Here is a 24,900-nt window from a genome sequence, read left to right as displayed (position 1 = left end):
ATCCTACTAATTTTTGCCTGAACAGCTGACTTCAGCTGGCAGCCTAAATATCAACACCTGCCTAGTAACTACATAGGCCACCCTAAACCCCAAAATGAGTAATGATCTTCACTCAGTTGTCAGAGCAACTTATTAAATTCTGTGATTCTATTATTCTAAATATTTTTCAGACTTGTAATGCAGAATTTGTATTCTAGTTATAAAAAACCCCCAATCAATTACTGCAGCTTTTCAAGACACAAAAAATCCCAAAATAAGAGCCCATGTTATGTGGGCATCTGTTTTTTCATCCTGCGTAACATTCCTAAAGTTTTACCTGTTGATTCCTATTTCAGGGGTATTTACACCAGGATGAATGAAAGTTTTGGACAGATCTGGTCATAACATAGAAAAAAAAAATAGCTTAACATCCTCTTTCCCATCTTCCCCAGAGTAAATTCTGAAACTGTTCATTGGAAAAGTGTAACCCTCTGTTGAATTGTAAGCATTTTTGGAGTTATTTTCAAGATATTGGACCCTAAACTACAGATGATTATCCATACAAGACTTACGAAACATTTTAACAATAACGGGAAATCAAATCTGTAAGCAACAAATAGGGAAATCCATTAGCTAATGCTACAGCACAGTCCTTTTCGATTTGACTCTTAATATAACTGTGATTTGCTTGGAATATCCATAATTGCTCTAATTAAAAGGCTGCCAGTCACTGGAGGAAAAATAAGAGATTTCAATCCATTCATTGACATCAGAATGGAGCCCTAAAAAAGCCATCTTGCTCAGTGCTCTATTTTGAATTGTCATTGATGCAGGTCTGAACTGCATAGTTTCCGTGGCTGGCTCCATTTATAATAATATGAATTTTTTACTCAGCAGAGATTGCTGGCTTTTAGAAATATGGCCTAAAACCAACAACCCCCCCTCCATTCCTCTTCTCCAGCCCCTGCCAAACCCCCATGGCTGTGCTGAGAACACTCTGGGGCAGGACAGGGGGATGCAGGAATCCCTCACGGCCGCCCTCCTGCCTTGCTGGGCTTCTTCCAGCCTTGGTCTCATTCTCTTTGGTTTAAAGCCCCTTAATTTTCCTATGGAATAGCTATAACTGCTCCTGCATGAACAAAACCCAAATTTGTCTGGAGAGCGAAGCCCCCAACCCCGTGCACCACAGACCCATAGTCTGCAGTGCCACAAGGCTGCTGGGGGACAAACACACCACAAAAGCCCAAAAAGCAGTTAAAAAATAATCCCATGTCTTTGCTGTAAGGCATAGTTTTACCATCTAATAACTCTCTTTATTAATAAGCAATAATTTGTACATGTTGGTTGGTATTTTAGCACTCTCCCATGGCTTGTAGCACTGGCTTTCCCTTAGCTGGTGGCAGAGCCCTGGGGTGACAGAGCTGGTGTCCCCATGTCCCCATGGGCCAGCAGGCTGCAGGTGCCGAGCGTCCTTGGTCAAGAGCCCTTCGCTCTCCCAGCAACACGAGGCAGCGTACTCACGCTACCAATTAATATTCTCACAACAACTTCCCCCCAACCCCCTCAATCAGTCTTTGCTAAAAGCATTAATTAAGACTTTAACATTTTTGATCCCATCAATTTTCTGTTCTTTTCTTATTAAATAGATGTACTAGGGGAGTTTGAATAATAACTGCCCGAAGTTTGGGGATAATGAATAAATGAACTTTGCCAGCCTCTGGCTAAGCATGAAATTTACTGTGTAGTAACAAATGGAATAGCGGCAGCTCATACATTAACCAACCTAGTTTTGACACAAAACTTTGGGAGCACATTATTTACTTAGTGAGATGGGACTCCAAAATGTTTAATGCAGGAAATGAAAAATGACATGTTCAGACATTCTTTTGCATTCTCCATCACAGTGTGAAGCTGCTTGCTCGCCCGTCTTCCCTTTGGTGCGTCTCTGTCCCTCCTGCCCACACAGCGATGGTTTCAGGACTGCACGTGTTATTTCCCTTGGGAGTTCTGCCAGAATAGGATCATACCAGGAACAAGGTAATTTTGCTTTTTACTTAGTACTTTGAAGGTCACCTGTGTGCTGTAAAACTACTTTTGTTCCATGTATTGTTACATGTGCATGGCTCCAGCATTGGCTCTGTTACACTCTTGTAAATCCATTCATATTTGTAGAAATCCATTAACTCGCAGTGAATTTATAGCTGTATAACTGTGAGCAAACTATGGCTGATGGTGCAGACTGGAAATATTACAAGGAAAAGTGCAAAGTTCTATTGATTTTCTCTCAGGAAGAATGTGTGTTTCCTTATGATTGTTTTATAGATGACTCAGCTCTGGTCCCTAACAGCCATCCCTCATGTTTCCCAGCTCTGCTGCTTGCTGGCTCTGTGAGCGGGAGCTGCTGCCTGTGCTGTCCCCCAGTGCAGGGCCAGGGACGGTCCCCACCCCACTTTCTTTGCGTGGCACTGCAGGAGACACGCTGCCTCTCCACAGCCCTGCAGTACAAGCACTTATTCCTAATGGATTCTGACAACAAACACCACCAGGAATGCTGAGATTTATGAAAGAGCAAGATTTGCCACTAGCCTCGGTCCATTAAGGGTACGGCAAAACCTCACTTTGCCCTTTGTAAATACAATCAGCAGAAGTGAGGCAGTTGCCCTTTTCAGAAGAGCTCTCTCAAAGGACAGATGTTTTAGCAGAAGTCTCATGCTCATAAGCAATAAGGCTCCATGTTCTTTATATTTTTCCATCAAAATGTTTTGCATTCCTTTAGGTGCTTTTTAAAGACTACATCCTGTACTGAAAGCTGGAGCCTTATCTCTAGCCAGTTATTTTCCCTGCACTACCCAAATACTGTGCCAAACATAAGTTGTGCATTTTGCAAAAATGCACCCCAAACCTAGAGGACTCATGCTGCACATTTTTGAAGGCAGAAATATAGCCAAGGTAAAGGTAGAGCGAGGTTATCTCAGCAATCTGCTCCCTTGTTGAGGTTATCCTGTGTGCTGGGAATGAATTATCTCTGCATGTGTGCAGGTCTTCACTGGAAATAAAAGATGCCTGTTGCTCTTGTTAGACAAGATTTTTCATCAAATCCTCAGGTTATTGTTTAGTAGTTCTGAGGTTTTATAGTGAATTGGAATATAAGAATTGTTATTCCTACTGTAGCACACTTAATTCTGATCTCAGAATGGATAAAAAAAAGTTATTTTTAGTTGCAGCTTTAATATTTTTTCACCTTTTATGTGATTGAAGTTTAAAAGACCTTGATAATTCTGCTCCTGCCACTGCACACAAACCTTGCAGTTGCTGCCACAGGTAACAGGCTACATTACATAGGGAAGGACAAATGCAAGATGATGTATTTCCTCCCATGTTTTCTGCAAACCACACAGTATGCAATTCAAGACATAATGTACTCCGTGAGTGATGAAACAAAAGTATTAGAGCAAAGCAGATGATGTGTTTACTAAGAGACTGCTGAGCTGTGGTTGACATTGAAATAGAAGCATAACTACTCCTAGATACACATGCTCCACTGCTTCAGGCGTTGGCTATTTGTTTAGATATACATTTAGGCAGACTTTTCTTCTTTCTCTTGTGGAAAAATTTCTGTTCTCTTCCTTAGAAGGAAGACGAGTCACTGGAATATGCACTGCCCTTCAGAGAAAAAGCAGCAGTGATGAAGAACTCATCAGAGGACCCACGGTTCAAACCCAGGCAGGTCTCACTTTCACGATCAGCTTCATGACGTGAAGGATTAAAGCTCTCATGATGTTATGGACTCCATGTGTACCTCTGCATTGAATACTTGTCCTTCAAAAAGTTCCCAGGCATGAATGCTGGGATTAATTTAGGCATGGTCCAACATTAATATAATTTTTTCCACCTGTCTTTTCCTTTCAGGTTACAAAAGACTCTCCCTCCCATGTGCGTATGGAAGCCAAGGACCATGCTCTTCAGTGTTTCACACTGATGCACTTCAAGGTTTGCAACAACCATCTCCCTTGAGTTCTTTGGAAGAGCAGTTCTGCTTTTTGGGGGATGATTAAGGATTATTCCCCAATGTATGGGATACTACAGCTGGCATTAAAGGGATGAATATTCTTACAAAGATTTTAACACCTTTGGATGCCCGTGGTGAGTTTGCCCAAGTGGCGTTTTATTACTATAATGTAGTAGCATGTATGAAATACAGATGTGGTTTGGTCTCACACCTAGTGACGAGTGGCACAAATCCCTCAGTATTACTGGCAGTTCTAGAAAAAGTCTGACCTTCTGAGAAGCTGAAAAATCCCTTCCTACCCTCCTTCTAGAAGGGGACTCGGGTACAAGGTGAGGCAACAGCACATCCTGCTTTTGCTCCACAGTTTGTGCCGAGTCCTGCCGGTGCTGTAGCTGTCACTTTACCATCTTTTCTAAAATGCTACACAAATGAAATGGTAAGAATCACAGTCAGACACAGGAAATTGCAAAGTACTTCACTAAATTCAGCTAAAGAAGGTCATGTTTCTTTACCGAGTCATCCTATTATCTCACTTAAAATCCAAGCATTTTGGAACAGAAAAATAACTGCTGTATTTACTGTAAAAAAGGCTTTTGCTTCATTAGAGGAAAGGTCACTTGGTAAGACAGGTGACACAATTATGTAATTAAAAAAAAACCTGAATATATTTTAAACAAATACTAGGAGCGGCTCTAGGGAATACAACATTCCTGGCTGATTCATCTTTTCCCCAAGAGGCCTGGAGGAAACAAAGCAACTGACCTGGAATGCTCCACGCTGTCACACTGTCCATCTGACCAGATCTTGCATTAACTGCCCAGAGAAAACTGGTGTTACCACAGGAGAATGCAGCTATAGCTTGTGACGAGCTGTCAGCACCTTCTGCTCTGTGGTTTGGCCATACATGGGGGTGTGTATTAAGTCACTCATTTAAAGTTTGTGCTGCACCTTTCCTCAGTTCTCTGTGCTGTGACAAGGTGGGGAACAAACACAGTCACAAAGCCTTCTCAGGGCGGTTCAGGACACAGGGAAAAGCAGACACATCTATAAAAACTTTATTTCAAAATCTTTTTATTCAACTGTTATTCAGCAATATACAATACAGTTTATAAACAAAAGTCTTACCTTGTTTCCAATCTTCATTTAAAAATAAATATTATTGACAGTGAATATTAATTATGGTAAGATGTACCTTTTTAATTAAAATGTCTCCAAAAGAAATAATTTAATTAAAAAAGAAAAAGGAAATCCAAAAAACCTAAACACAATAATCTACTAAAAATATTTCCTTTCTTAGGAAGGGCTTTGACCCAACATCTTTACATATTGTCATAAAGATAACTGCTCAACAGTTCGTGCAAAATGAAGAGTCAGAGGAAAGGTTTAGAAAAGAAAAGAAATATTACATTAAAATAGAGAAATCAAAAGTGCCATGCACAGAGCAGGGCTTTCCACCATAGAGTCTGGAAACTAGATGCATTATTCTATGTGGTTTACTTTCTGTGGCTTCCCCAAAAATAAGGTTTTCCCCCCACGTAGAATTTATCATGCTTCTTTCAGTCTCTTTCTGTCCATCTTTAAAACTGTAGGTATTTTTTTTTGTCAGGTTCTGTTTTTAAATAGGTTCCTTTCTGTTTGGCTGAGGAGTGGAGGAAGTAGTCCGTCAGTGGTTTACTAATAAATGTACAAGCTTATGCAGTATTAACAGGGACATATATAGGAACGGATCTGTAGCATAAATAGGTCCTGTACCTAGAGAAGAAAGAGACAAGGGAGAGAAAGAGATTTTTTTCTTTATCTTTTCCAATATAGAGGATTAAATGCAGAAGAGAAATACGGGAAGATTTATTTTTATCACTTCAGAGCCAGGGGTCAGAAGCTTAATTTTAATAGTAAAACAGCATCCTCAAGCTATCCAACTCAAATAGCTTTCTCTTCCTCCTCCCAAATCTAACGCCACTTAGGTCATTTCATTATGCATTACTAATGGCATGCCTAAACTTGGCTTCAGCCAAGTTACCAGCAATTGAGATTTCTATAAATACACCTTAATCTGGTATATAGTTTCTTGAGAAATGACAGGTATCAACCACCCATTACTTTAAAGGGAAATGACAAATGCTGTGGCTGTTCTCCTTGATTAACAGGACATGAACCCATTTCATTTGGAATGGGAACAGCAAGACCTTGACATCTTCTTTACCTTTTATAGGAAAGAGCAGAATTTTAAATTAAAAAATGTGCATGGGAGCTACAGAAAAACAGAGGTCGGATGTGGAACACATCTGTTACAGTCATTTCTTCCAAGCCCGGGGAGGGCAAGACTGCTCCTGCTCCTATGAGGTAAGCGTATGCAGCACAATATAGGGCTGAGGAGGAGTTATGTACGTGCTACCAGAGGAATGCTGGTGCCTGCGACCTTATGGCTGCAGGTGGAGGAGGTAGAGGCAGACACTGGTGCCTTTGCACACAGCAAGATATGGCATCCACATCCATATTGCAGCTAGCAAGGCTGTTTGTGCCTCGTATCCACTTACACGAAGATACTTGGTTCAGTTATTTTATTTTCTAGTTACCTGCTCCAAAAAGAGAGGAATTTGCTATGTGCCACCATGGTGCAGCCCCTCTCCCTTGTGTGGTAGGGCCTAGGTTTGCTGGCCATGCTCTGCCAAGAACGCAGGACCCACCAGCATGGTGTGGGGCACTGGGGCTGCTCCATCTCTGGAACAGGTCACACTCGGCTGCCAGACAAGGGATTGCAGCTTCTCGCTGCCCAGGCCCACGCAAACAAGGCTTGGACTGGGCTGCAGCAGCAGCTGTCTGGGTCCCAAGTGCCAATGGGTGATACCTTTCTAAAGCCGTGACATGGACTAGCATATGCAGTTGTCACCAACCTTGTCACATGACAACATGGCCCTGACTGACATCTCATGTGGCCATGGGACATTTCCACAGGGTTGAATGCAATTGCAGGAGCCGAGCCAGAGCTTTGACCTGCAGCTGGAGTGCACAGAGGCGCCTGGGGAGAGGCTTCATCAGTGCTGAACACCCTACATACAGGAGTAATCGATGCTCAAAACACTGACAGTCACCCAAAAAAGTGACTGTCAGAGCCACTTTGCAAAGTGTGAAGGCTTTAAAAAACCAAAAAGTTTTTGTGTTCAGTATCTCTGGAAAAGGAATCAGGCCACATCTATTTAGGAAACTCACTTCAGGCACCCTAATGTGAATACTTTAGTCTTGGTCTCTGGGAGATGTGAGTCTGTCAGCTGTGGCATGATCAAAGGAAATACCTCGAACAGTTCCTGAGTAAACCACTGCTCTTGGGCTTGCTGTTAAGGCTGCCTCGTAATCTATATATACCTCACCAGCAAAGCTAGAGTATTATTATCTAATATAAAAAATAGTTCATAGTAATGTGGTATGTGCAACTGAGGAACTCAAGAAGTATCTCCATAGTGCTATCTCAGAAACCTAGACTGGGCGGAGATTATTTAGTTATTAAGGTTTTAATTAAATCTGTGCACGCACAAACACGTGGCTAAGACTGCCTGTGTAGCAACAGCAAAGCATTCAGATGAATACAGGATTTTTCTTTTTAAAGCTGAAAATCATTAACAAACACAACTCAGGTAACTAAAGGAGTAACTTGTAAAATTATTGCAAAAATACACTAGAAGTGTGTGCAGAAAGTGCACAACACCTGCTGAAGCTCAGTTCCTGGCCAGCACATGGAACAGACAACCACCAGCCCCAAATGGTTTTTTTTATGCTCAAACCTGAGGGCAGTGAGAATTCCTTTTTCCCTGCCAGGGCTGAACTTGTTCTTGCAATGAACAGGGCTGGAGTTTGAGGACGTGCTGGCACTTACCAAAAAGAAACCTGTACCTTTTAAAGGTGGAATTCCTGTGGAAATGGTGAGGAACTGGGAGAAATGAGCTCTTGTAGCTCAAGAGCTCTTAGAGCCATCGGACTGAAGGGCTGCAAAGGACACCAGGTGAGGATTGTTTCTGGTGTGAACAGAAAGCAGTATGACTCACAACTCCAGGCGGTAGCTATGTGTCTGCTTACCAAGATCATTCTTCTGCCACTTTTACCTTTACGTACTAGTTTTAACCTCCCTGCAGGACTGTGAATTAATGCAAAAGTCATTTTTTTTTTAATATATTTTCCTCTTGTATAAATTGTCATTGTTTTTAACTTAGATTCTCCATCTTCTTAATTTGACAGCAGAATGTAAGTTCAGAGCCTGTTAACAGAATCTCAGCAGTTAAATAAAATCTGTTTTAAAAAAAATATTTAAAAGCAGTTATTCTTACTGAACGCCAAATACAAACTTCTTTTTTTCATACTGATTCGGTGTTACTCTGCTCTAAGACTTGAGGCAGCAGAAGCAGATACACAGAGTGTCAGACTTCTCCCTCTGAACACAAGTAGACCAGAAATGTGATTTGCAGTAATTTCTCCCTGTTTAGTTAACCCAAGCCCTTGTCATTATGGGTAATGCTGTTTATAAACAAGCTGGACTTAGTGTCCTCAGTTCTGCTTTTACTGCAGTACTGGAAGTCTTGACTTTTACTTAATAAATTTCTACATTTGTAAATTTAAACAGAATGTGGTCTTGACCGCTAGAATCTGGACATGCGATTGACCCAGATTTGAGAACAGATTTTCTAGCCAGAGACTTTAAATCAGGAGTACACAGTTACTTACAAACTACAGACACAAGGAAACATTTCATTTATATTTTGAATAGTCATTTGATGCTTTGTTATTGAAAGCTTATTTATCACTACGTAGATTTACAATTTTTCTTTTAGATTATTTACATACACATGGCTTAAAGGGAAAGTCTACACTGAGCAGAACAATAACAAATTGTTCTGTTTGTGTGTGGTGAATTGCTCTCTGGCATCACTCATCCTTTTCCATTTACAACATCACAATGTTTTACTGTACTTTTCTATTTAATAATTTGTTTTGTGCCAGCATTCATCAAAGTTTGATTTAAAACAGTTAATCCAGTTGAAAACAAATATTAATTAACCAAGTGACTTGTGACACGTGGAAAAAATGGGATGGTTCTTTTACAAGCTATATTTAACACAGTTTCCAGCAGTTTCCCATTTTTCTTCCTAAAAAGAATGTGAAAAGTCCCTTGATGTCTCTGAGATAGTGGCAAAATGCAGTGGCCCATATAATAAAAAGCTGAAAGACATCAGTAGCCTATTTTCCTTGAAAGATGAGATAACACCTAAAATCTGCCTGCCTGTTCATGCTGGAGCGGGACCCCAGCTGGCAGGGGCACGAGATGTTTCCCCATCCCAGCTTTACGCAGAGCCCCATCAGCCTCTTTCCTTCCAGAACATTGTTCAATTAAAACTCTCAAACCTGGCATTTCATTAAGACGTGAGGGATAAAACTGACCATATAGATGGCCTCATGCCCTCAGTCCAGAGACTTTAGATTGCACTTGAGACATATTCTTGGAGAAACCGCTTCTATGATCTTGTATCTACGGAAAACATAGGTGTTTATATGGGTTATTGGTCTAGGATCATTACAGGCAATAACCTCCTAGATAAAACACACATTTGGAGCACTTCCACTGAATTGAAGGGAATTTACCAAACTTCAGATCTAAGAGCTTCTTCAAAGTTTTTAATTAAAAAGACACCATTACTAAAGTCACTATACACTCACTGAACCGAAGAGATAATAAGCTACACCGCATTAGAATTACTCCACAGTCTGAGACATGAGCTTATAAGCTGCATATATCCATCTTCCACTCTTAAATACTTCCAGCACAATCCACACACTGCAGTTTTGCTATCAGGGTTTTTCCTGAAGCTTTGTAACTGCTGCCTTCAACTTCCTACTCCCCACCAAGGGCTAATTCTCCAGGCTGGTGTATGGAAGCGTAGCCAGAGCCTCTGAGAACTTCAGCACATTCTCCCAGCTAACCCTAGCGCAACATCTGTAAGGTGAGGTGCTCTTGTTAAAAGAAGTATGTGGCACTATGGAAATCTATGCAAAACCCACTAAATTATGGGGTCCCCAATGCTCCTTTCAGCTGGCTGTGGCTCATCATGCCAGGCGCAAATGACAACAGCTCCTGAGCTGCCTTCTGGAGTTGCTAAGCGTGACAATGGTGACTTCCCATGTAGTTACAAGCACTGTAGTTACAGGCACTGCTCATCACTGAACTTGCCTAGAAGGCACAAGGCCAAAATTAGTTTTCTACCCACTACACATTTTTATTTATGATTCACCGAATTTTGGAACAGCTTTCCATAACACATCTCAAGAAAAATGCCTCACAGAAGTCAGCACACGTATTTATTTCTACACAACCATGCAGGTATCAGCTAGTGATCCTGCTTTCTCATCCTTTGTCCACACCATCAAGGTTTTTAAGGTCAAGCGTAAATCTCTTGCAGCTGGGTGAAACTATCAGAATTACCCTCCACACCCTTCTTGAAAATGCTGATGTTCCTCTTTCCTGATCCACACTGTGACCTCAAACTCTCCAGGAAACTGGAACCACTGCAAGTGGAAAACACTGGCCAGATTTTTGTAGAACTGTGTTATTATTTTAGGTCTTCTCAGTTACACCTGAGGTTCACCGTTTGTCTGCCTTCTGTCTTGAGATACCCACTGCTGTGTTCAGGCCTATATTTAGAAGTGAATTGCCAAAATAATACCCTGTAAGGAGGGCAAGTGAAAGCCGCTCCTATCCTAATTTTTAGAAACTCAACAGGTTTTAGTGTTTCAACTGAACAAACAATCCCTTCCAAACATGCATTGGTACACAGATCAGTCAAGTGCTCAGTTACCCTCTGTGGAGGCTCCTCCATTTTTCTCCTAAATCATGAGGACATTATTAGACATAAGCTACAGGATTAGATGGGCAACTGATCTGATCCAGTTCGACAGTTGCTGCAGCTCTGCAGGGCAAAACATTTTTGTATTAAACACAGCTACTAACAAACAGAAAGAGGGGTAGCTAAACTAGTGGATTTGATTAATGTAGGGAGGTTCATAGAAAGCAAGAAATTCTTCTACCTTTATAAAAAAATATTTCTATTTTTTAAGTTACCAGAAAAATATGCAGTTGCATTGTCAAGAGGCTGGTAAAAACTCATCTCCCACTAAAGTTACAAGAAGCAGGGACACACAATATGGGGAACGGTTGGTACACTCTCCCTCAATATAGCTGCTTGCCGTCTGTGGTAGGCAAACACGCAGGGAGCAGTCGCAGCCTTACGGAGAGCCTCACTGCGAGACACCGCGTCTGGCTGGGAAAACCGCGCTGTGGAGAGAAGGTTGTGCCCCACCAGTGCCCAGCAGAGCAGCAGCTGAGCCGAGCCACACGGAGCTGGGCCCCTGAGGGGCTGCTCTTGGGATCTGTCCTCACCTGGAGACAGCCAAACCAACCTCCCCGCCACTCCAAACACCCGCTCTTGGAAAAACTTCCAGGAAACACCAGTACGTGCTTCGAGAAAACACCAACACTAATTTATAACAACCTCCGAAAGGAAACACTGCTATAGGCAGGGTCAACGTAGAATAGGAACGTACCCTGAATACTTAAAAAGAGTTATTCATTCTATATAGATTATACAGCTTAAATACTTTATATTGGTCTGCATTTAAATAAGCCGATAACTTTTCTCTTTTGAGGCCCGCAGCTGTTCTCTGCTTTGTAGTACATTCCCATAAACAAATTTCTGCTTTGGTACCGGTGAGATGATCTCTCCTCACCAAATATCTTATTAAAGGGAAACAAAACATGCAAGTATGGATTTGTTTCATTTCCAGAACTTTCTGCAGTTCCATGATCTAAAACTAACTTAACAAAACCAGGCACCATTAATTTACTCTTTGACACCTAAATAATGAGAGATACAAAATTATTTGTAGTGTGATTTGCTGGAAACTGAATGTTGAACTAAAACATATATAAAAATAGCTAACTACATTAGTGGTAGTTCAGGTGGTAAATGAGCATCCAGCCCTACACATCCTTCCTCAGCACTACGTGTGCAAGTCCCAGCATTCTGATACATACAAATAGCAAAAAGCACAACTCAAACTACCCAAATCATGAGGCAATGAAGAATAATGGTAGTGGGGTTTCAGTTACTGAGCTTGGAAGAGAGTCTGGGCCATGGTCTCAGATTTTTCATTATAAGCAGGAGGACTAAAAAGCCATGTTGCAAAAAGCTGGCAAGCCCAATATGGTCACACAATTCCTGAAGTCAACACTTTAGGAAAAGACTTGCAATAAAAGTCACACTGGATGGAACCACAGGTTTCACATTCTGTAATTGATACAAGTTGTAAATATTTGCAACCCCGAGGTAAATAAGACACTGCAGGTCTCACTTGACCATCTTTTAGACGTGATCAGGATTAGGAGTAAGCTGCCAATGCAGTTGTAATTATCACTCCAATCAGAGTTACTAAAGTTAAGCAGATCCAAGTGCAGATTATTTGAGGATTTTTTTTGAAAAATAACCCTACCCTGTCCATGCTTAAGGACGGAGCAAAGTGCATTAGCAGAATACATGATGACACAAGGAAAATGGCTGTATTGAGAGCAAGTGCCTGAAAAAAAGGAGCGCCTGTAATTTCATACAGAAAGGATCACCTTTTGGTATAAACAAACAACGGCATTTTGGGAGCAACCCACAAAGACCTTCCAAACCTTTCCTGTGATTGATATGTGCTAGATATTCACTAACTAAAGACACTGACATGCCCTAGATCTAAGGGAGGTCAGACTTCACAGAATAAGCCAGAAAGGGGCTATTTGGAAAAACCATGGACAGGGGTTGTTCCTCAGTGCCCTCTTTACCTGTGAAATCTCCAGCTTCCCAGAGTGAGGGGGATTGAGATCAGAACGCCGATTTTAAAATATATGAAGTAGTAAAGTAGTTCTAATTATACCAGATTGCTGAATTTTACACATGACCAATAACATGACAGGCCCAGAAGACGATGTCCGTTAGAGGACTGACCCGCTGTGCTCCGCCTCCTGCCGCGGGGAGCAGCCGCACACAGCGCGAGGGTGCTCAGCGTCCCACCGCGGCCGTGCCAGCGCCAGCTAAGACCAGATATTCCGGCAACCACTTGCACCCCGTGCAAGCTTCGTTAGCGCAGCTCCTGCTCCAGCCGCGGCACAACGATCCACGCGCCGCGATCACACTGACTTCTCCACAGAGCACAGTTGCTGCTCTGCCAAACTGCTCCTCTTTCCAGCTAATAAAATTGCCTCCCAACTGATAACAGCCTTGCAATATAAAATACACGGTTGCTAACTGCTGTTGTGACAAATAACACCATTCTCTTGACAACCCTATTTTTTCCAATACAAACCTACTTGAACTGTTTATTATTGACATATGGGACTGCTCTGCCATTATCTAATTAAAAAAAACCCACATAGTAAACAGCAATAGTGAATCTGTCAGCATCCTCGCTGCCTTAGCAAAGCCACATCAAAAGCCAGCCCGAACCTCTGTTATTACCAGCACAGACCTGTCAGGCTCTGTCATGTACAGAACAAACACCTTCTTCACATAACAACTGTAAGATTCATTTCCCAGCAGATCCTACTTCACGTTTGCTTTCCACCTTGAGACCAGCACCATCACTGTCCTCCTCAGAACTAGTACCAGCAGTAAGATTGTCTCGACATTTCTTTCTGCTGACTGCGAAGTACATCATGTCAAGGGTTAGGGAACCGCCTCATCCACAGCACACTTCAGTGTTACTTTATACATCAGTAAAGCTGCATCAATGTAGCAGAGGTGGGAAATACATAACAATTACCTGCCTCTCGTAAAATACACAGGCTAAGTCAGCTAGTACTGCAAACTAAGGCTCCGTTTTGCAAAGCATCTATTGAATCGGTACATAAAGAACTAGCAGTGTGTGTATATTCCTGCCCAAAATGCTGTTTGTTCATGCACAAAAAGACATGGGTGCGCTCAGCCTTCCCTCATGCAAATTTCTAATTTTCCCTCACTAATCCATCAATCATATAGAAATCTAGACCAGTGCTAGGTACAGCTTCCACATTCATTAGAAAGACTTGGAATACTCCTTTCATTGTGTTCAGCAATATTTTTAAACATTTTTTCATCTGTAACTTAAAGATAGTAAAGAAGTTCAAATAATATTCAGATTTCTTCAAGGACACTGCACAGGATTTAGCAGAATAGGTTACTACAGTTTTGTCTGTCCTCTGGGGAACAAGCAGGAACCACTGAAAGGAGGTTACTCAAATAAATTGCATTTCCACAGTACAAAAACGCCCTGGCACAGCTTGTTTCTGCCCTAGGTAATGAGGTGACACAGTACTGCAGCTCGTGCTTTTGTCCACTTCGAGAATTAGTCCATGTTACACACACACAAAAGAAGATATTTGACCTCACTTGTCCCCAGACCAGTCTAATTTGCCTAGATATTAAAGTGCTAGTGATGTGTTTTTAATGAGACTTCTCCTTGCATGTTTATTATCCAGTGACATTTAGGAGGTCAGCCTGATAATTCAGTTATGGTCTCTGTCTTGCTACTTTGTTTAATGTAAAGGAAAATGTGATGAGACCCAGGTCACATTTAACTACAAATAACAACAGAATGTGAGCTCATACCTGGCCTCATAAAAAGCACAGGGGGAGTGAAGCGGGCCCAGACCAGACCGAGTGGGAAAGGCAGGGAGCCTAAGCTGAACAGCGACACAGACAGACTTTCCTTTCTTGCTGTTTTGTGTAATGTTCATCTATCAAAGGCAAACAAGCTCCACAGGCTGTTTCTCAAAGTAGCACTCGGGGTCATTCAAATTCTGACACCACCAGGAGAGCTGTAGACTCAAACTCTTACCCAAAGTTAATCCAGACTCAACCACAGCCACTCCAAAGAGGGCCCCTCCAACCAGCGACAGCTCGTTACACTCCAGAAAACAGCGTGTTCATTTACTTTCCCGTCTCTAAGCTGCAAAAAAAATACCTTTTGCCTCTGAGTGCACCACGGGGATCTGACACTCTGCCACACGGTCTCCTGCCTCGAGGTAGGTTGTCACAGCTTGACTCTGTAGATGTGCTGGTCTTACGAGCATCACCGGGAGCTGCACATGCCCAGGGACTGCAGAACTCGGCCCTGGTGCTTTATCATCTCAGGCCATGTAGCCCACAAGCAGTTCTGCCTCAGACATAAAAGCTTTGTGGGGGGGAGAGGGCGATTGGCGTGAAGTGAAGACTTATTTTCTTCCTTGCTGTGAACACTTCATCTCTGCATAACACATGAGGCTCTCTGTGTCCTTCCTAGAGCACTCTAAGCATAATGAAGCACAGTTTCTTGTTTCACACTCCCATCTTTGTTTATTTTATTTAAAGCTTTCACTTCAGAGCTGTGAGGCTAGAGATCAAACAAATAAAAGAGATTTTGGAAGCTGCAATGTCTGATCTACATTCTGCTCAGAAGTTAAACTAAAAATTGCCCCCAAGCTAATACACAGGCACTCACTTTGGAGACCGTTTGATAGGAGATAACACAGCTGATTTCCCTCCCAGAAGGTCAGTATGAAGATCCTTGGTTATTACTTCACCTATCATATAACAAAGTTAGTCTCATGACTAAGGCACTGGATTTAAGATTAAGAGAACTGAAATTCAGTTTTCATATTCAATTCAACAGCTGCCACAGACTCAACAAAGGCGGTCATTGCTCTCCCTGCCGTTCGTCCATCTCGTCCATCTGGACTACGAGCTTTCTGGGACGCAGACACCACGTGTCTTGCTCAGGGATGCTCCTGTATCCCCCCTGCTCACTCAGCACAAACTAGGAACACTTCCAAACACATTAACAACATATGCACTCCGTCACTTGTTCACCCTGATTTTTTCCTGCAGCAAAAGATTCTACTTGCAGACAAGTATTTAAACGGAAAGACAAATATTTTTTTCATTTAGAACAATATGGACAGCAACTCATCTGATAGCACTAAACCTGGCAGCCTCAGTAACTTGTTCTCACTTTCCTACCTTACCAGCAGACAAGTAGTGATCTCTTGTGAGACCACAGCACCAAGTTTTTATATGGTAATATAACCATTACAGATACAATTGTTTGAGTAGCTAATATTTCTGGCATATTGGGCAATTTTTCTGTTACACTGGATCTATTCCCTTGTATACTATGATGTTGATCACAAATTCCTACCAAATACAACTTCAGGTAACACGTCCAAAACTATGGATTTTCTATTTATATTTGGTAGAGATACCAGATGAGACTCTGTGCTCTTTAAAGAATCTCAGTAACAGGCATATTTATTCCAATAAGTTCATTTTTCAGTTCAAATAGAAGATGTAGGCAATCCTGTTTTTCCATGGCGCATGACTGGGATTCCAACTGTAGTCAACAAGAGCCCTGCAGGCACATCTGAAAGCAGCATTTGATCTGTAATCACATTTATTGGAATACAAGCACATAGAGGCCCTGTCTTAATGCAGTGAACATATTGGGAAGATTTCTATTGCAAGGAAAATAGGATTACAACCCAATTCATGCAGGACACTGCGGCTGGTGCCATGCCATCAGCTTGTAGGCAGAGCCCTCCAGTGCATTACATGAGGGTGTTTCTTAATCACTGATGGCAAGTCCATTGTTTGAGGACATTTCTGCTTTTATACAGAGGAAATATCCCCGCGTACAATGAAAAGACTTACAAATGCTAAAGACTTTTGAAAGTAAATGTATTAGATGATTCAATTATTACACACAGATTTGGTGCAAGTACTTATCTGTGTGTGTTACAGAGCTCGAAATAGGATAACAAAGTATATGTATTATGCTACTATGCATATATATATTTCATACAGCAACACAGGGTTGGGTCCTGCACTGTTATACTTCCTATGTGAGCAAAGATTTGGTTTGATTTGATGGCCCTACTGCGTGGAAAATTAGCTATGACACTGCCTTGAGGGGGTGGACTTGAAACAGGACCTCTAGTTTACAGAGGGGAAAAAATGAGAAGAAGTATTTCCCATAAAGAGACTGCATTACTTACAGAGAAAAATAATTACTGTGACTCAAATAGCTCTGAAGAACACCACTTTAACATACAAATAGGGCACTCTGAAGCTCAAGGATGCCATTTTCTTTTAAAATATGTTGAAGAAAGTTTAGTGCTTATCCAACGCAAGTGACAGCACTGGAGACCTGAGTCTCTGATTTCCTGACAAAAGCAGGTGATATCCCTGCATGTCCTCATCACTCTGGCTTCCACATTAGTATTTTATCCATATATCTTTATTCTGGGTAGGGAGCAACACTTCACATTTAGGGGAGATAAATCCATTTCTTTCCTCTTCACCAGGCTTCTCTCTTTCTGCTTCAAACTAAGGGCCTGGCCCAGACAGCCTTTCTGAAACACACCAGTGATGGGGACTGGGACGGCAACCACCTGCTTCACAGAACAACCAGAGAGACATCGCGTGGTAACGAGTCTCAGACAGTTCTGCTCCAGAGACACCTGAATCAGGAACTTTGATGGCCAAGTTATTCAGCTGCACATCTCCTGAGCCATGCTGTGGCTGATGTTTTATTGATAAGTAATTACAGGCAGCTCCAAACTGCCACAGGTATGGAAACTGCCATAAACCAAGTAGAAGCCTGTTATTCAGGGGGTCTTGACTAAGGCAGAGTAAAATTATGTTATTTTTACGGAGGAACATACCAAAATACAAAATTAGTTGCCTCCCTTGTATGGAGACAACAGCAGTTGCTGGGTTATGCCTGATTAAGCCAGTACAGTGACCCAGAACAGGAGTCCTGTGCTCCCTCCGCTGCCTTCAGCTTTCTCCCAGGATGGAAACTGCCACGGCGTGGCACTGTTCACAGACACCAGCGTGCACAGGAGAAATGTCACAGCGGGAAATGTTGGTTCAGCGTGTTTTGTAACCCCTTTAGTATCAGCCTTCATCTGGAGAATCCCACAAAATATTTTTCTGCATTCCACTACCTTTTTCACTGATTTAAATCATTCCATTATCTCTACTGCTGGCCACAACACTTATATTTTATTTTCAGAATTTAATCCAGCCTGGAAACGATACAGCAGTGCCACATTCCCAAATCATAGGCTTGTAAAAAATCAGAACAGACAGCAGTTTAGATGATCTGGGCAGGGGGTCTTGCCCTAACAGACATCTGTGACATGCTCTCTCGGCGGCACAAAGTCACATCCATCTGTTGAGATGGAACTGAGCCCATTTGCACTTCCATCATCCTGGTTTTGGTTCACAGGCACAACATAAGCTCTGGGTTCAGTAGGCAGGATGCACAGTGCTGCAAACCCTAAACCGAACTTGTGTTGTCAGCACGGAAAACACAGCAAGAATTGTCACCACGGGTGAGTGGAAAGAGGAAACACTAAAACAACCAGCAGCTCTGGGCTCCTAGGAGGAAAGCAGACCTTTCCAATAGGAAAATTCTGAGCATTACAGCATTCAGTTTAATTTCTGTGGTCAGTGAATTCAGCAAAAGCAAACTGAACTTTTTTATATGCCCACAGGCTCCTGTAATTAGAATTCAGGAATTATCACTTTGTCTTCTACTAAACTCCAGTGAACAGCCAGCTTAGTTTTAGGAATGATAATCAGTAAACCCTAGTTTTCACACATATTTCTCCATGAGAAAGAAACTAAATTATTCAGATAACAGCAAAAAGCTGAGTAGCCAGAGAAAACCCAGCAGCTGTAAAGCATTAGTGGGTCACAGTGACCCACATACAACTGATTTCCATTACCGTGAGCCAGGCCTGCAACTGTTTGCCCTGAGAGTGTGAAGAGGTAGCAGGGTGATGTGTGAACATTCCTGTGTGAGGATTATGAAGCTGCGTCAGAAGAGACCCAGCAGAGAGGAGAGCTCAGGGCTTTCCCTGCACAGTCAGTGGCATTAAATTGTTTCCCTTCTTCCACAGATAACTTGACAGGGACATTTGTTCAACATTAACCAAGTGACAGTGGCTGAGAAGGGAGCTAAAGCCCTGCCATAGCAGCACCACACGGCTTGAAATACCTTTGCACTGTAGATTTAAGACTCTGTGTTCTTAGTCCTACAACAGCCTTCTCTAACTAGCCGTAATATGGTAATGTGGCATTAATAACTTAATACAGTATTAACTGATAGACAATCAGTATTAACACAGTGTTTACATTTGCAAGCCATTATAGAATGTAGTATCTCCAATTCTTATCCTACCAGTAATTCCAACGCGGAGCTCATTACACAGCAATTGACATTTCCCTTCCGAACCTGCACCCTGCTCCACATGGGCCCCACGCCTGTCCCTGTAACCACTCGCCAATTGTAATTCTCTGCAGAACAGCCACAGCATTTTACTCACTTGAAACTGCAGCTACCCCATCCGAAAAGCTGCCAGGGGGCTCTGAAAGTGGGGCCTCCCACAGCATCTACCGGGAGGCAGTAGGTCCCAGCCATGCTCACACCCATCTCCCCAGCCCCACACCTCCGTGCTGACTTCAGGCAGGGCAGGGAGCCCTGGATTTTGGGATAATTTAAGTAATTTGCTATAGATTCCAGTGTAGTTATTTGGTTTTAGCTTTAACTTCAGCATCGCAGCAACATGCCTGTCTATGACAGAGGGGCCCGAAACTGAAAGGCGGGACTCAGGGCGGCACGGCCAGGGGGAATAAGGGGGAAAAGGGGCTCCTGGCCCTACCTGACCCGTGCTGCTGGCGGAGGATGGCGGCCTGCCCGGGCGGCGGCGAGGCCGAGGAGGCAGCGGCGGCCGTCGAGGTGGTGGCGGTGGCGCTGGCGACGGAGTCGCCCCCGTCGGCCGGGGGCGGTGGCGGCGGCGGGCGCTTGCCGGGACCGGGCGGCGGCGTGGGCCGGGCGGCGGGGCCGTGGCGGCGCGGGGCCACCCCGCTCTGGATGTGCGACACCGCCTCGGCCGCCTGCACGTCGGGCGGCGCGAAGCGGGAGAGGACGCGCAGCAGCGCCTGGGCCTTGTGCTCCTGCGTCTCGTCGTCGCTGTAGTCCGCCACGCGGCACTCGTAGACGCCCTCGTCCTGCCGCCGCACGCCCGAGAGCCGCAGCCGGTGCGAGATGTCGTTGCCCTGGACGCGGACAGTCTGCAAGAGAGCGCACCGCGGGGCGCCGCCTCAGCAGCGGCACCGGCTCCCCCCGACCCGCCCCGGGGACCCCCTCCCCTTCCCTTCGCCAGCAGCGACCCCGCTCTCCTGAGTGCAGCCCCGGCAGAACTCGTTCCCGCCCCGGGTACGCGGCTTTTGCTGTCCAGAGCACCGAACCCGGGCTAATAGCCCCCAAAAGCGAATGCACCCGACATTAAAACCCACTTCGGGGTCCCAAGGGACCATCCACAATCAGGCCCTGCTCCCCATCATGCCCACGCCACTGCGGCCCCCTCCCCACTAGCGCTCTGCCACTCCCCCCTGCGTGCCCACCCCAAGCCTGGGAGTCCCCTCTCCCCCTGCCCGGTCCCGCACGAACCGCCCCGGCCCGTGGAGAAAGCCCAGCCCGAGGCGCTGCCCGGCAGCCCCGCACGGCTCAGCACCGCGGAGAGGGGCCGACCGCCCAGCGGCCGCCTCGCCGGGGCAGAGCCAACCCCGGGCCCGCAGCCACGGGGAAGGGGCGCGTTTCCTGCAGGACAAGGAGAGAAGGGGGTCCCCACTAAGGTTTGCAGATGGCAGGGAAAAAAGTAAAGTTCTCTCCCGATCCGGCCCACAGTCCTTTCCTAACGTGGCTAAGGGCTGGAAGGCAAGCGTCACCTCCTCTTGATTTGAGAGGAGTGAGACGTGACTGCTACATCAGCAACAGATGGTAACGTTTTGACCAAGCCAGGACACACCGAGGAGGGGAAACGTGCCATACTCCTGCTGTGCTGCAGGAGCGGGGCTGCCAGCGAGACCAGCTGCATTCGTGTCAGGAAAGGAGGGGGCATGCGGTAAATCCCAGGTGTATGGGAGGAGGGGTGTGCACCACCCAGCTCGAGCTGCACTTACACTGATTTTAGTTGCATCCTTATTTGATACCTAAAAGGACAGAAAAAAGGGGGATTAGACTCAACTCTGCCAGCACATCAAGAAGATGATCATCTTCCCACCCCAGTGCAAGGACGGGACATGGACAGATGCAAGTTTCCCTGTTTGCCTTTCATGCAGCCCATGCGTGTCTGAGGGGGGGAGTTCCACACGCGATGGGGAAGGCAGCAAACCAGTGCTCAGCTGGGGCACTGTTTTGGTAAAGCTCCTGTGGTGTTCAAAGCAGCACTGCCTTTACCACAGGTGCAAAGAGCAGCCAAAGAAATGCTTGTTGCATGCTGTGCTGCTCTGTCACTGACAGTCACTGGGGAAGATGCTTTACCAGCAGTATTAGCTCAGCAGTGAAGTGCTTGAACAGGCTGGATCTGCACTGCTCAGGGCAGAGCTTTGGACCTGAAACATCCTGGGAGCAGGTGCTGCTCAGCAGGTTTCATCCTTGGTTATTTTTTTGTCTCCAGCCAACTACTGTAAGCCTAAGTGATGCCTCAGATCTCACTGATGCACCTCCCAGGGAGATGGTCATCATTCTCCAGGCATGCCCTGTCATCATTTATTGTAAAAGCAACTCACAGTTTTATATAAGGTTAAAGAAGACATTTAAATCCAAGCGATTTATTTCCCTGCCTGACAACTGACTTACACTTTTCCCAGCTAGGCGGCAGCGCATTAGCTCAGTGTCTATATGCTTTGCATCTCTATTTGAGTTCTGCAGGAAAACAAGCGTGCCACAGAGAGGGGAGCTGGCACAGGCATGGAGGCTGCCACGGGGCAGCCTGCCTGCAGAGGGGCCGTGGGGCTGGTGAGGATGATGTGCTCTGCAAAGTCAGGGAACTCAGCCTGGAAATACTGCTTTACCTCACTCCTTGTACAGCACTGTTAGGCACCAGCAAGGTGTCTTGTGTTGGGAGGAGGCTGCAGAATGAACTGGTTTATGTTGGAGAAATGCAGATAAAAAATTTAGACTAGAGCCTACTCTCATGCCAGGTGGCTTCCTAGGGGGAAGGGAAAGGACACGCAAGGTTTAACTCTGCTTCATGCATTTTAATTACTATATCCGACTGTGTGAAAATGCCTTGCTGAGCTGCAGATATGGACACAGGCATGTACGTGCACCCCCAAGAAAATGTGTGCATTTGGATATGCAGACTGATGTGTACTTAACATACCAACAGAGAGAGGTGTACCCCTTGTGCCTTTCTCTGCTCTATCAGTGAGCAGAGGCTCTCCCATCTTTTATGATTCCTAGCGCAGCTCACAGAAGCACTGCTTTTTGCTTATCCCCACTTCATGCTACAGCTATTTTTGACTGCCTCTCTTCAGTCCTTGTTGCTGATTTTCCAGTGGGACATTTATAGTTTTCTATGTACAATCCTTAAAGCAGTGATGTTTTTTCCTGAGGTGAAGTCTGCCATGGTGCATGCCCTGTCTTCCTCTGTCACCGGGGGGGCCTGGGGACACCAGTGCTTCCATCCACTCACTGGCACTGGGTAGAGCAAGCGCTCTCCTCTCTGGGACTGCTGAGTTTATTTTGATCACCCTCTGAGCATACTGCACCAGATGAATAGATGTATCTCCACAGTACCGTATTACCTTGTTCCTGCTGCCGGGGACACTGATGGCAAATTCGTGGGCAAGTTCTCTGGCTGGTTCTTTAAGGTACCACCACTGGATTTCCAAGGAATAAGAGGTGGATCCGCTGGCTCGGAAAGCACAAGGCATCTCAATATCATCGCCCTCCCTAACAGTCACATCTTTGGGAACTTCAGTAAAGGTAGCTGGGAGGGGAAGACAGAGTTACAAGGGCTGGTTAACGGAAGAGATTAAAAGACAAGATCAGTGCTTTTCAGTGTAACGTGAGCTGCTTCAGCTCAAGGGCTAAGTGCTGACTGAGACACGGGTTTCCCATAGCCCGGTGACCGCATGGTAAGCGGAGCATCCAGGACGTCGCACCCGGGGCCGAGCCGGTCCCTGCCACCCTGCAGCCGCGGCTCCAGCGGAAAGGGAAAGTTTGAAGAGGACCTTAAAACCCCTCGGTCCTTCCATTTCTCGGCTGGATACCGGGGCACCAGTGTCCCCCTGCCCCTGATCCGGCCTGGGGACTGTCCCGGGCTGCGCTTCCCTCCGCACTGGTAGCTGCGAGGCACCGAGCCCGCGCTGCCGGCAGCTGCGGCCGCAACAGAGCCACCTTGTTCTGCAAAATCCCTCCCCGGGCAGCGCTCCCTGCCCCCAGCCAGCAACACTTCCACAGGAAAAAGCGGCGGGAGGACGGGACTTGGAGCGGTTGCCGGCAGGAGCCAAGCAGACGGAGCGCGGCTGCGGGCAGGGCGGCGATCCCCGCCGGCCCCGGAGCCCCGCAGCCTCTGGCCACCGAGCAGTGTCCGGAGCGGCGGCTCCCCGCGAGAACAGGCAGAAGTTTTCTACTCACCGGTGACTATGAAGAGCAGAGGTGCGTTGAACATCAGGTAACAGAGGGTGCAGAAGAGCCCCCGATTTTCCATCTCATCTATGTGGGCTGCGGGCGGTGGCCGGGCTCGGGGCGCAGCCGGGCGCGCCTCAATCCATCGCAGACGGTGGGGCCGGGTCAGGGCTCCTTCCCAAAAAGCCAAAGCCACCCGACTAACCTTGGTTTGTGGGGAAGCAAATATAAAATCCACAGCCTGCTGCTCAAACTCGCTCGCAGGTGAAAGCGACGTTCCTGGGAATGAAGCAATAAATCTCGTCCCGGTTCTTTGCTCCGGCACTCGGTGCTCCGCCGCCAGCGGGATTCAACTGCCCTGCGCTGAATGGGGGCTCCTGCTGTCCGCAAGCGAGAAAGCGACTCTGGGCTCCCCTCCGAGCCCCATTACACTGACAAGTCTGCTCTCGGAGCTCGCAGCAAGGTCCAGCGAGGCGGCAGGGACGAGCCTCCTCTCCCTGAGCCTGGGAAGCGCCCGGCGTGTTCCCGTCGTGGCTTGTGCTCTACCCCTGCACAGAGGAGGCACGGCGGCACGTCCGAGCCCGCCTCTCCCCTCCCGGGCGACGAGCAGCCCCGGCCGCAGCTGCAGCCGCGGGCCCGGCCCCCGCCTCCGCGGCCGCGCACCGCTCCGCCCACAGCGGGGAGCCCCCGCCTGACGCCCGCCCGCAGCGCTGCCCCGGCCCTGCCCGCCGCCCTCCATCCCCGCCGCCCTCCATCCCCGCCGCCCTCCATCCCCGCCGCCCTCCATCCCCGCCGCCCTCCATCCCCGCCGCCCTCCATCCCCGCCGCCCTCCATCCCCGCCGCCCTCCATCCCCGCCGCCCCGGAGCTCTGCCGTTCAACCCAGTCGCGGCGGCACCCTCGACGTGTTGCCTCCCGCTCGTCTCAACATCCAGGGCTCGCTCTAGACGTAATTCAAGTACTTGAATGAAGAGCAATAAACCGGCTGCTTTTTTGCTGGCTCCTGATCCAAGTCTGGGTCTCCTCTTGTGGTGTGTGCTCAGACCTGAGTGTTCAGTTTCTGCCAGGCTTCCAAAGTCGCTATGTTTAGTATTTGTTAAAAATACATTAAGGAAAACACAAACCCTGCTATTGGTTTAGAATACAGTATCATAAAAAGAAAATGTTTCTGTTGATCATCTGTTTCTCAGGCAAATGTCCCAATTAGAAAAGAGAAGCACTCAAAAGTCAAGTTAGTAAAGGCATTACAGTGAGTTACAATGACAAGCAAAGTTTGATTTCTGCAGCAAGTAATTTGAGAGAGCTGTATTTTAATAAATTTGAGGTGCCTTTCGAAAATATTTGCCTTATTTCCTCTTGAAATTCCATTAAAAATCACCACTTCATTCAGCTGCA

At 45.8% G+C, this 24,900-nt stretch overlaps 1 protein-coding gene across 1 annotated transcript; it reads right to left on the bottom strand.

Annotated features, from left to right (window-relative positions):
* Positions 1-5,031: 5,031 nt before the first annotated feature.
* Positions 5,032-24,258, bottom strand: VSTM2B (V-set and transmembrane domain containing 2B). The gene is made up of 5 exons (XM_065029262.1): positions 23,516-24,258; positions 22,681-22,865; positions 21,052-21,081; positions 19,749-20,160; positions 5,032-5,740 (listed from the first exon to the last, which is right to left on the bottom strand). The coding sequence occupies exons 1-5, from the start codon at positions 23,586-23,588 to the stop codon at positions 5,652-5,654; spliced, it is 789 nt and encodes a 262-aa protein (XP_064885334.1). The 5' UTR covers positions 23,589-24,258; the 3' UTR covers positions 5,032-5,651.
* Positions 24,259-24,900: the final 642 nt, after the last annotated feature.

This window comes from Columba livia, chromosome 13 (genome assembly GCF_036013475.1).
Source record: "Columba livia isolate bColLiv1 breed racing homer chromosome 13, bColLiv1.pat.W.v2, whole genome shotgun sequence".
Taxonomy (NCBI): domain Eukaryota; kingdom Metazoa; phylum Chordata; class Aves; order Columbiformes; family Columbidae; genus Columba; species Columba livia.
The sequence above is the reverse complement of the archived record's forward strand: the minus strand, read 5'-3'. Positions and strand labels throughout refer to the sequence as shown.